Below are 13,261 nucleotides of genomic sequence, written 5' to 3'. Positions count from 1 at the left end.
ACTAATGCACCAGCTACCTTTACGAAACTGATAAATAGTGTGTTACGGCCCTATCTAGGACATTTTGTAGTAGTCTTCTTGAATGATATCTTGATCTTTAGTAAATCAAGAGAAGAACATTTGGAACACTTACAATTGGTATTCCAACTGTTAAGAATACATTCCCTTTATGCAAAGAAAACTAAATGTGAATTCTTCGCACAAGAGGTCAAATATTTGAGACATATTATCTCGAAAGAAGGATTCAATATGGATCCAGAAAAAGTAAGGGCAATTATTGAATGGCCATCTCCAAGGAACCTAGAAGAGCTGCAGATCTTCCTAGGTTTATCTGGATTTTATCGTAGATTCATTCGAGATTATGCCAAAATAGCTGTTCCAATGACAGACCAACTTAAAGGGAAAGGAAAGAGCTTTAATTGGGAAACAGACCAAAATGAAAGTTTTCAAAAACTTAAGGTAGCTATTGCTACAGCTCCAATACTATTAATTTTGGATCCCAATAAACCATTTGTGGTTGAAGCCGATGCCAGTGATAAGGCGATAGGCGCGGTCTTATTACAAGAAGGTCGACCAGTTGCTTTTGAAAGCAAGAAATTAGACCGTGCAAAACAAATTTATTCTGTTTATGAGAGGGAGTTGTATGCAATAGTACATGCAATGAAGAAATTGAGGCACTATTTGTACGGTGCCAAACTTTTGATCTTGTCGGATCATGAAGCATTAATGACCAACCGGATCTACAAGGGCGTAAAGCCAAATGGGCCAAACTCCTCCAAGAGTTCGACTATGAGATAAGATATAGAAAAGGAAAATATAATATAGTAGCCGATGCACTCAGCAGAATGCCCATCATAAATGAATTGAGTTTTACTCAGTTCACTTCCGATTTGCTTGAATCTTTAAAAGGAAAATGCCAAGTTGATCCGGCATATTCCAATATATGGAAAGCAATAAAAAATGGGGATCCAAATGAAAGTGCCTCCATTGAGGAAGGAATATGTAAGGATGTTCAACAAGAAAATGGAGCATCAGGGGTTGCTCAAACCGGATTCAAGTGGAAGAATTTTACCATTGATAATGGTTACTTACTCTACAAGGGTAAGGTATGTGTCCCGAAAGATAAAGAAATAAGGCGCCAGATACTCTTTGAGTGTCATGATACCCCTAGCGCGGGACATCCAGGAGTTAATAAGACTTATAGTCTTATTAAAAGGCAGTTCTATTGGCTTGAAATGAATAAGGAAGTCCTTGACTATGTGGTCAAATGTAATAAATGCCAGGTTAATAAAGCTGAAAGATTGAAAATGGGAGGACTTCTCCATCCATTAGAGATTCCTTCAGGAAAATGGAAGAGTATCTCCATGGATTTTATTGTTGCATTACCCAAAACACAGAGGGGGCACGACTCTGTGTGGGTGATTGTGGATAGGTTAACCAAAATGGCTAGGTTCATTCCAACTTCAACTGATGTTAAAACACCAAAATTGGCTAGATTGTTCGTATATACCGATTGTATGGCCTTCCGACAAATATAGTTTCTGATCAGGATAGAAAATTTGATAGTCAATTTTGGTGTGCGGTATTTAGGAAGTTGGATACTAAACTTAGTATGAGTACGGCGGACCACTCGCAAACTGATGGGCAAACTGAGGTTAACCAAATCCTTGAAGATATGCTTAGGGCATATATAAGTAAAAGGCAAACTAATTGGGAAGAGTATCTACCGATAGCAGAGTTTGCATATAATAGTGCCAAGCACTCTTCCACTGGGTATAGTCCATTTATGTTAATGTATGGGTTTCAGCCCAGAGCTCCTCATACAGTAGGACTGCATAAGGAAAAGGTTCAGGCAGCCAAGGACTTTTTGGAGGATATGAATAGTATGTTAAAATTTGCTCAAGAAAATATTAAGAAAGAAAAAAATCGAGCTAGAGCTTATGCAGATCCTCACCGAAGAGATGTATCCTTTGAGGAAGGAGAATCTGTCTATCTTAAAGTGCCTGAACAAACTAAAACCATGAAAACGGGACAATGTCCAAAGCTTTCACCCAAGAATTGTGGTCCTTTCACAATACTTAAAAAGGTAGGAGAACAGGCTTACAAGCTCCAACTACCTACTAGTAGTAAAATACATCCAGTTTTTCATGTGAGTAAGTTAAGGAAGAAGCTGGGTAATTTGGATAATTTAATCTTAAATGATAACATTGAGGAGCTATTAGATGACCAAACTAATCCACATGAACCAGAAAGAATATTAAATGTTCGTAACAGACGAACAAGGAATACTATTTATCAAGAATGTTTGGTCAAGTAGAAAGATTGTTCAGAAAAAAGCTCAACATGGGAGCGAGTAAGTACCCTAAGAAAAAGGTTTCCCAATTTACAGTTAGACCTTCCAAGTATCGTTTTCGAGGACAAAACCGATTTTTAAGGAGAAGGAAATGTTATATTAATAAGGAAAATTACGGGAAACAGGCACGAGGGATGACCGTCCGAGGGCCTTGGGCGCCCGAACGAGGTTTAGGGGAGCCTAGAATTAAAGAGAGTCCAGGAATAGTAGGACTCACCAAGAAGTGACGGCTGGCAATCGGATCACGATGGGAGTTGCTAGCAATTAACTAGGCAAGGCTGGGAGGAAAAAAACGTATCTCATGCCCCTATTGAGAATCGGACTGTGTACTCTTCCGTTCTCCTCATCATATCAATTTCTTCATTGAATCGCCATCTTGACTACAACACTCCTCCTTCAAATCACCATTCAAGAAGGCCGACTTTACATCCAACTGAAGACAGGCCATATCCTATGACCAGCCAAGGCAAGAACAGCATGAATAGTCACCATGCGAGGAGTAGGGGCAAACATATCATGGAAATCAACACCTGGGCGCTGAGCAAAACCTTTAGCAACAAGGTGAGCCTTGTGCTTGTCCAAAGAGCCATCACTATGGTGCTTGGTCTTGAAAACCCATTTGAAACCAATCACCTTCTTATAAGAGGGACGAGGCACAAGGTACCAAGTACCATTCCGCTAAATAGCCTCCAACTTGGCTTCCATCACTTTTTGCCAATGATCAAACTATAAAAGCTTCTTCACTGATGTAGGCTCTCTATCCTACATAACACGGGACATCAAACAATAGTTAGAGCAAACAAACTCCATAGTATGTGCCTGGTGCCGCTGTGACCTCTGCGGTCATCCTGTGGTTGCCACTCATCAAAGACCCCCTCGATCCCTGAATCTCAAAGTGTGTCACAACCCAACGAGGAGGAGACCGAATCTCGCCTCAGTGCTCTCCATCTACTAAAGTGTCTAGAAGGTCCACCATCGACAAAGGACCAGGCAGTGAATCCGATGGCTGGGTAGTAGACTCCTCATCCAAAGAAGAGATCTCAAGAGACACAGGCTCGAGAGGAACAGTCGCTAGGGCCCAGCTATCACCGAGATCTCCAAGTACAAGGTGATCCTCACCCCCCTCAGGGGCTGGAACCTCCACGAACCGAACATCACGACTCGTGTAGATATCCCGCTTAACAGGATCATACAATCGGTAGCCTTGAGATTGCGAGCTATAGCCCACAAACACCTGTCTTCTAGAAGCCGCTTCAAATTTGTCACCCTGTGTCTTTGGGATGTGAGCATAAGCATAACACCCAAAAACCCTAAAATAAGAAACATCGAGCTTTGATCCAAAGTACACCTCAAAAGGTGTCATACCAACAACACCCGAAGTAGGAGAACAATTAAGGATGTGAACTGAAGTAGCCATAGCCTCAGCCCATAGACACTAAGGTGTCTGACGATGCTCCATCATAGTACGGACCATCTTGATCACTGCGATTCTTCCGCTCCAAAATGCCATTCTCCTGGGGGGTGTTTATATTGGCAAACTCCTAGTGTATGCCACGATCTGCACAAAACCGAGAAAACTCATTAGAAACAAATTCTCCACCCTTATCCGTTCGTAAGGTCTTCAGCTTCCGCCTCGATCGGTTCTCCTCAAAGAGCAACCAATCCTTGAAGTTGGAGAAAGCCTCCGACTTCAGCTTCAAGAAATAGGCCCATGCCATCATGCTGTAATCATCTACAATGAGCATGAAATACAAACTCCCTCGAAGGGATTCCATCCTCATCGGTCCACAAAGATCGATGGAAACAAGCTCCAAGGATGCTGAAGACCGCCTCGAAGCCTTACTGGGAACAACATCACAAGTCTACTTCCCACAGATACAGGATACACAAGGCTGCTAACTCACCACAATATCTCGAAAACCTCGAACAAACTGGTCCTTAGACGCCTTTCAAAGGTATTCATAATTGAGGTGACCAAACCAAGCATGCCAAAGCTCAGGGAGGTAAGAAGAAGAGAAGTCAGGGCACAAGAAGACTGCAACTTATAGACTCCATTCTCCTCATAACCTGAAGAAAGAACCACTCTCGATCCTCAATCAAGAATCCAAAAAGAATCCACATCAAATTCGACCAAAAGGCCGAGGGCACAAATCTTGTGCACCGAGAGAAGATGATACCCCAAAGCCAGCACATAAAGTACCTAAGATGCATGGGCACCACCACACCCATCTGGAATAAGATGCATGTTGTCCCATCCCTGAATAGGAATAGACGAACTGACTTCAATAAGAATCTGACCATGAGAAGGCCGCAAATGAGTAACACCTACTGAAGAAGTCGTGTGCCTAGAGGCACCACTGTCAACAATCCACTCCCGAGTAAATGGAGCAGTCAACGCAGCATCAGAAACCAGCATAGTCGAATCCTCAACCACCTCCAAATAGAGGAAAGCAGCTGCTGAGGGAGCAACCACCGCTCCGGAATCCTTTGAAGATTTCTCCTTCTTCTTCTTCTCCTTCTTCTCCTTGTCGGGGCAATCCTTCTTCCAGTGACCTGTTTTGCCACAAATGTGACAAGTAGATTCCTTGTCTTTGTCCTTCTTAGATTTGTCTTTCTTCTTCTTCTTTTGGTCCTTCCCCTTCTTCTAAGAAGATTGACCAACCAAAGCTTCAGATTTCGAAGCATTGGTTCCTTTCAATTGTTCCTCTTGGTCCAAGACCATAGGAACCAACTCTTCCCACCGAAGAGTCTCAGACCGCCCTGAAGCAATCAAGGAGAAATAAAAACCACTAAAGCGAGGCGGTAACTATGAAAGGAGAGTTATCGCCGTGTCTTCAAAAGTGATCACCTTCCCTGTGTTTTAAACATGCATCTAAAGTTGCTTGAGCTTGTTGATATACTCCCGCATGGATGATGACTTGTTGACACTCGTAGTCCTCATTTGCACTTCCAAAGACACACACTTCATGATAGTCATACGATTATACATCTGATCCAACTCCAGCCATATCTCCCTAGCCACCATCAAATGCTCTATATAAGAGATAACAGCTGTAGTACCTGAGAGAAATAAAAACGAGCAAATGCGTGCATTGAGTTTATCCCAATGTGCCTAAGCCTTTGCCAACTCCACCTTCTCACTGGAAGAGAGTCTGGACTCGTCTCGCGAAGAAGGACGATTGATAGCCTCCGTAACAAGCTCCGACAAATCATAGGACTCCAATATGGCAAGCATCATAACCCGCCAGATGCGGTAGTTCTCACCATGGAGCTTTTGATTTGAAGGAAGAGCGGGTAGGACACCGCCTGAAACTTTGTCTCGGCCTCAAAAGACATCTTCACCTACAATGCCTGCACAAAACACAAAAAGTAGCCCTCTGACTGTGAAAATACAATCTGCTAGGGCTGAGGTTCGCTCGTCCTGTTCCTTCTTCACCCACCGGAAGCGATGAAAAGGTAAAATCTGCACTTGAAGGCCAAAAATGCAGCCTTCTTCCTTCTCTAACAGCAAAAAACAACAGCAGCTTCAGCAAATCTTCTCTTTTCTCGCACGCCCACGCTCGCCTCAGCCTTGTTCTAATGCACAGCCCACCTGCTCACACTTGAACACTAAAAATGCAGCCTTGTGTCACGCTGAAAACTCCTCTTCAGTTAGGTCCACCCGAGGTCAAGTCCTTCAATGCTCTGATACCATGTCAGAGTGAAGCAATGCGGAAGCGAATGACCGTGACAAAGAGTGAACAGAGGAGAGAGAGAGAGAGAGAGAGAGAGAGAGAGAGTGTGTGTGTGTGTGTGTGTGTGAAATTTGCAGTAAAGAATGTTGTATAAGAATGCAGAATTATACACGGGTGCAAAGAAAATATCTACGTATGTCTCCATCTCAAGGATATCGATCTCCATCTACCCCGAGAGCAATCTCTGCAGTCAACAGGCTGAAATATGTCAAAGACAATGTGACAAGACTGTTGGAAACTCAACCTTTTAAAGGCTGAAAATAATAGCCTGAAAATACTTGAAATAACCAGGTCAGTTGCATTTGCAGTCGGACTATCCGACTGATGCCACGTGGCAGCCTAGCACTGCTGACATGGCCACAGGAAATGACTCTCAACAGATGGTTCCTTGAACAAGCACAAAGCTAGACTTGTTGCCAAGGGTTTTGCTCAAAGGACAAGTTTGGATTATTTTGAGACTTTTGCACCTATGACTTGAATGTCTACTATTTGGGCTATCTTGGCTCTTGAATCCCACCACCGCTGGCTTGTTTATCAGATGGACGTTGTCGGAGCATTTGGGGTCGAAAGTCTACCACGGGGGTAAGAGACAGTAGGGTGAAGGGAGAGCAATTGATGAAAGAGAAGGGGTTCGAAAAAATAGAAGATGTAGAAGAATACTCATAGAGGTGAAGCCTGTCAATTTATTTCTGCATCCTGAGAAGAGAAGATAAATCCCTTGTAGACCAAAAACGTGCATCAAACAGTAGCTTCTTCTCTGCTGCCCAAACCGTCAATCTCATGCTTCCATTGGCTTCGAAAGGGGGGTAAATTATCAGGACACTTGGTCAGAATTCTCCCAGATCACTCCTTCTTCTCCTCCCAGTTCGAAGTGCTGTTTGCTACCTATAAACTGCAATCGTGCGTCGCGCGCTTTTGCCAATCCTTCTTTTTGCATAAAATCCCCCAAAAATGGCTGAAATCCACTTGCTTTTTTTTACATGTCATCCTATTCTAGAAGTTGTCTACAGCTTTTGGATATTTACAAGAAATAATATCCAAAATATCAAGAATAGGCTAAACTTGTCTAAAAATCTAGTATTTTTGAACCATCCACACTACAAACACTGACACTAATGACTAATATGGCATTGACTCTCTAGATCAATAAAAAAATCGAATGACGATGCACTCTAGAGTTTTTCACATTGTGTCCATGTAGCGACACGACAATGTAAAGTCTGCCTTCTTGAATGGGGCCCTTGAGGATGAGATTTATGTTTCACAGCCTCCAGGTTTTCTTGTGTAAGGGAAGGAGAACCATGTCTACAAATTATGGAAGGCCCTCTATGGCTAGAAGTAGACTCGTAGAGCTTGGTAATAGAGGATTGATCGATTCTTTCTACAAAGTGGCTTCCATTGATTGGCTCATGACCCCAACCTATACTTCAATGTTGAGAGTCACAAGTGTATTTTGCTCATCTGAAGGATCTAGGGATCCTACAAGAGCACAGGTGGAGTATGATTATGCCAGATGTAGAGAAAGTCCCTAGGCTGCAAAACACAAATACCTTGGGTGTGTCAAGCAAACACTAAGGGTGAGGAGGCTATCGCTAGATGAAGAGTGCTATCGCAAGGTGCTAGAAGTTGATGCCAAGCAGAGGAGACACCTCCAGATGCAAACACAAGTCACAACAAGTTGTCAGGCTGATGGGAGCTGACGCCAACTAACGAAGAGCCTCCGGATGCAACAAATGCAAAGAGAAGGATGACGCCAACTGACGGGAGAGATGTCACTAGCAATGGAGAAAGATCGCTAGCTGCAAAAGACCTCCAAACACAAACTTGATGATGAGGAACAAGGCGCTTGAATGAGATGAGAAAGGGTGACCATGAACTATGATGTCCTCCAATAGAGGTATAGACAGCAATGGAGTGGAGAGGGAGGAGTGTCGGAGTGACAGAGGAAGAGGGGTGAAAATGATTGAAGTGGCATAAACGCAAACCTGATGATGAGGAACAAGGCGCTTGAATGAGATGAGGAAGGGTGACCACGAACTATGATGTCCTCCAATAGAGATATAGATAGCAATGGAGTGGAGAGGGAGGAGTGTCAGAGTGACATAGGAAAAGGGGTGAAAATGATTGAAGTGGTATAAGAATGAATGAAGTGACTGTCTATGTATAGCCATAAGCTGTCTAGGGTGGTGCACCACTGTGTAGACACCCACTGAAAATGTGACCAAAATGTGGATACCAGCCCTTTTTTGGGACTATTAGCGTGAAACCCTAAATGAAGTGTGTAAACTAAAGAAATGATTTCTCAACACCCCCTCTCAGGCCCAAAAAGGGATGAAGAAAGAGGAGTGAAGAGAGATATAAAGAACATGTAGAGGATCTCGGAGATCCAAGATTTCCACCTGAAAGATAACCTATAGTAAGGAACAATAGACGGGATGAACTGTAGAACATGACTCCACCTCAAAAGAGAAGCCACTACCTCCATAACTCCATGCTACAAGGAATTAGAAGGCCTCATCACCAAGTCGCGGGCCCAAATAAGTTCAAACACGCAATCTTTTTCTGATAAAAATTTCTAGCCTAAAAAGTTGAAATACTATCTCAGCCTCCGACTAAACCTCCAAGGTCTCGATCTAGGTGGTCTCTGAAGATCCTGGGTATCAATAGGAGAAATGACTACTCAAAGACAGCCATCCCCAAAGAGGAAATGGTGGGGGAGAACTTCATGATGAGTAGGTGCTCCCTCAAAGGGTGGAAACATAGGGGCCCCCTCTAAAGCCGAAGAAGAAGGAGTCCCCATTGAGAGCAAAGAGAGTACGTCCCCTCTGAATCCCCCTCTACCAGAGAGAGGGAATCTAAAAACCCATGGATGACGGGCTCTCAATCATCCAATGACAAAGGAAGCACCATCGGGCGTGCCAAAGAAGGTATCTAGGGTGTCGAAGACAGCGAAGAGCTTTCAAAGGTGGCCTCTTGAACCGACATAGTCCAGAGTGGGAAAAGGTGAGACTCATGAGGAGCCAAGGGTAGCAACAAGCGTTGTCTCTCAATGAGTGGACTATGGAGTCAAAGGAATGGAAGGTGCCAAACAACCACTATCTCACAAAGGAGTAGAATGCCAAGGAGATGGTAGCCAACAATCACTATCTCTCAGGGGAGCAAACTATAGAACTGTGGGTTGTGGAGGTGGCATTTCTGAAACCCTAGAAGAAGTAGAAGCAACCACCGCAGCACATTGGGGCAGTCGCAAGGAGACTGTGGTGCTGGACAATCCTCCTTTTGCTAGAGAGGACATAGTGCGCATCGAGTGCATCTTATTGCCTTGAGCATAAAAATCTAAAAGTCCATACAAAATAAATTCTACGGCCCAAAGGTCCATGTCAGCAAGCATCGGTGGGAGGTCAGAGGATACTAGAAGAGGAGCACCCAGTGCTCTTCATCTACCTATGGAGAAGTCATAGCACTAACTGTCAACCTGTACAAGAGAGGGTGGGTGGGAGAGAAAGAGAAGGGCATCTCTGTCTCCTAATGATACAGCAGAAGAATGGAAATTAGTAGACGATGCCGAATTCGCAACCTATCTTTAACTCATCTAATACAAAGGATCTTCAAGGCTTGCTGAGAGCCTTTGGCTCTAATACTATGTCAAAATATGTGACGATGTAGAGAGACAATAAGGTTTGCAAGGAGAAACACAATGTGCATGCAAACACTATGAGAGAAGAAAAACTCAAAAACACAAGAACAAAATGGTGATGATACATTGAATCATGCTATGAGAAGAAAAGCTGATACAGCAGAGTCAAAGCTCAAAAGATAACTGCACTATCATGTCTAAATCAGGTAGCACCACTTGTGGAAATCCACATAGTGAAGGGAGCGAGACGCATTCCGCTGGGAAATGGGCTATCGAAGTAATCACTGGAAGGTGAAGGATCATTGTCAAGGGAGCGAAGCGCAGTCCTCTAATGCTATCAAAGATAAGGAAGATGATCAACAGCTGTCGGGGAAGCGAAGCGCAGTCTTTAAATGTGGCCTAGCTAGCAAAATCCAAGTCCCAAAGTGTGTCAAAGCTATCAAACACAAGGAAAGCAGCCTAGATACTGACGCCAGGTGGAGTATTATGACGCTAGATGTAGAGAAAGTCCCCGAGCTACAAAATGCAAATACATGGAGTATGTCGGGCAAATGCCAAGGATGAGGAGGCTATCACTAGATAAAGAGTGTTGTCGTTGAGTGCTAGGAGATGATGCCAAGCAAAGGAAAGGCCTCCAAATGCAAAATATAGATCACAAAAAGTCACCAGGGCGATGGGAGCTGATGCCAGCTAATGGAGAGCCTTGAAATGCAACAAACGCAAAGAAGAGGCCAGCTAATGGAAGACATGTCACCAGCAATGGAGGAAAATCACTAGCTACAAAAGACCTCCAAACACTGACCTGATGATGAGGAATAGGGCACTTGAAGGAGAAGAGGAAGGGTAACCACGAACTGCGATGTCTTCCAGTAGGGGTATGGACAGCAATGAAGTAGAGAGGGAAGAGTGTCGAAGTAACAAAGAAAGAGAGGTAAAGAATGACTGAAGTGGCATAAGAATGAATGAAGTGACTACCTATTTATAGGCATATGCTTTCTCGGGTGTGGCGCACCATTGTGTGGGCACCCACTAAAAAAGTGACCAAAATATGAATACCAACCCGACTGTCAATGCAAAACTCTAAATGAAGTGTGTAAACTAAATAAGTGGTTTCTCAACACACTCTTGTCCTTCATCTTTCAGTATCTACTTCGATATTCTACTACTTGGAGAACTGTGTTTCACTCCCTTCACTATGCAGATTCCCTACAAGTTCTCCTATCTGCTCAAGCAAGACTGCGGTCATCTTTGAGCTTTGCTCCAAGTATCAAATTGATTCATTCAGCATGATTCAATGTTCATCATTCATCTTTTTTTTGTGAGTTTTTGAGCTTTCTTCTCTTTTTGTGTTTCTCTCGGCAAACCCTACTATCTCTCTGATATGGTATGAGTGCATACCATCCCATCACTTTTCTTGACACCGGAGGCCATGATCCATGAGTTGCCAGATTCCCTCTTTCTCTCAAAGAGGGCTCATTTTTCTTCTACTTCCAAGGGTGATTTCATTCATTCCGCTTCAGAGGAAATCCCTACTCATCGTGCAATTTTTCACCCACCTTGTCAACAACCCTTTACCTTCTCGAGGTGGTTGATATCTCCATGCCATCTCACCCATTGATACCCAAGGTCTACAGATTTTTCCTAGTTTGGGGCCTTGGATATTTCAGCCATGACTTGGTGGCTAGGCCTTTGCATTCCCTCCAGCATGGAATCACAAAGCATGTGGCTTCTCTCTCAAGGTTGATTTTCGAGTACTAACAGCTCATCATGTCTATTGTTCTTCACTACAAGTTATTTTACAGGTGGAACACTAGGATTACAGGGTGGATCCTCTCTCTCTCTCTCTCTCTCTCTCTCTCTCATGGCTCCTTTTTGGGCTAAGAGGGCATGTTGAGAAACCCATTCATTAACTACATTTCTTTTCTTTAATTCATTCTGGTTTCACTCTTACAGCCACATTCTAGGGCACCGGTCCAGATTATCTTTACCTTCATTCCACATTTTTCCACCCACATTCATTCATTGACTCTCTCCATCAGATTACTCTCTTCCATCAATCTCCACTCCATTCCTAGGCCTCTCCATCGGTGTCTACACCCCTACTCGAAGGACATCTCAGTTCGTGGACAATCATGCATAGCGATCTGCTAACTTGATCAATGTGTGATCTGAGAACACTCAAGTGGACGGGTGCAAATGCACTATAATCTCCACCTAATATTTCTTTAATAAAGAAGACCGACACACATGAACAGACTAAGGCAATGGCAAACTAAAATGGTGACAAAGCTCCCAAAGTCCTCAATTGACTCAAATTGAGGCTTACAAGCACGAGAAGTACATAGAATAAGACAATTTAGAATATCTACTAACACCCACTCTCAAATCCTGAGTGTGGCCAGTGAAGAGAAGCAAAAATCTCATGGAAGTCCAGATAATGTACAAGTCAATGAACTCCGCCAATGTAGGCACCCAGCCAAATAGCATGGCTGCCTCTCCGGATGAGAACCCACTGAAAGGAGTAGCTAAAACAAGCCGATGTGAGTGGAGAGGCCTTGAATGAATCGAACCATCCAATCTTTCAAGGAGTTAGAATGTGCTTGCAGACAGTGGACAATCCACACCACCAACGAAATAGGGAGTAGGCCCACTGCTTGTCCAAAGAATTTGGTGCCAATTGGACACCACTCAGACAAACAGCTGCTTTAGAGTCAACTGAATCTGAGAATATATTTGCAACTGCTGGAGAGAAGGTGCTTCCATTTCAAAACTACCAGATTAGTTATGGAAAAAACTGCTGCGCAGCAATGTGCAATACCTAGCCAGTGCTGTAGCAAATAAAATGTACAGAAGCAGACAGAAAGTCTCGTTGCCATGCTTCTACTTACTGGGTTTTTTCACTGGTCGACGATGTGATGACTTTTTCTGGGGGCCAGCATCCATGTCTGTCATTCACTGTTTGGTTTAGCTTTGAACACGTGAATGCATGCGTGCTCTTCAGCTGCTACCGGCTTAGAGGTGATAGAGCTAGCCATTCTCCAGTCCTCTCACGCTATATTGAACCTCCTCAGTAACCAATACACAACCTCCCCGGGATTCGACCTTGCAACCTACATTTTTGGTTTCTTGATAAATTCCTTTTAAACCCAAAAATTGACGCTTTGTCGCTTGACAATAACTTGGATTTTGTTCTTAATCTCTTGTGTTCTAATGTTAACCTAATTCTCGTTACCGATGCCTTGTCCACTTTGGTTGCCCTTTCTTTTTTCGGATCCAAAGGTTGCAAGACCATGCTCTCTAAGTTTGATTTGTTAGCTTTCCCAGTACCACTCACAGTAGACTTCTTACCTTCAGTGCTAGATGGGTTACCAATTGTAGTCTCGTTGGAAGTGCCTTCTTGGGCATCAACCTTCTTACTTTTAGCTTGTTCATTACTACCTTCTCCAAATGTCTCCTTAGCACCTACTTCATCATCTGAAACTCCTTCCTTGGTTGTTTTTTGAGGGTAGGCTTTAGTGAAATGACTCGATTGATGGC

General features: G+C 43.5%; 1 protein-coding gene across 4 annotated transcripts in view; it reads right to left on the bottom strand.

The window, feature by feature from the left end:
* LOC148020644 (uncharacterized) overlaps positions 1-12,821 on the bottom strand; it is a 34,105-nt gene extending 21,284 nt beyond the window's left edge. For all 4 annotated transcript variants that reach the window (XM_087699419.1, XM_087699420.1, XM_087699421.1 and 1 more), the window contains exon 1: positions 12,613-12,821. In XM_087699419.1, the coding sequence (XP_087555545.1) occupies positions 12,613-12,676 (64 nt within the window). In that variant the 5' untranslated portion in view covers positions 12,677-12,821. The remainder of the gene's footprint in view (positions 1-12,612) is intronic.
* Between the last annotated feature and the right edge of the window lie 440 nt (positions 12,822-13,261).

The sequence above is a fragment of the Lygodium microphyllum genome, chromosome 18 (genome assembly GCF_053477565.2).
Source record: "Lygodium microphyllum isolate KBCC chromosome 18, Lygodium_microphyllum_v1.1.10, whole genome shotgun sequence".
In the NCBI taxonomy this organism is placed as follows: Eukaryota; Viridiplantae; Streptophyta; class Polypodiopsida; order Schizaeales; family Lygodiaceae; genus Lygodium; species Lygodium microphyllum.
Note: the sequence above shows the minus strand (reverse complement) of the source record. Positions and strands in the feature narration are given on the sequence as shown.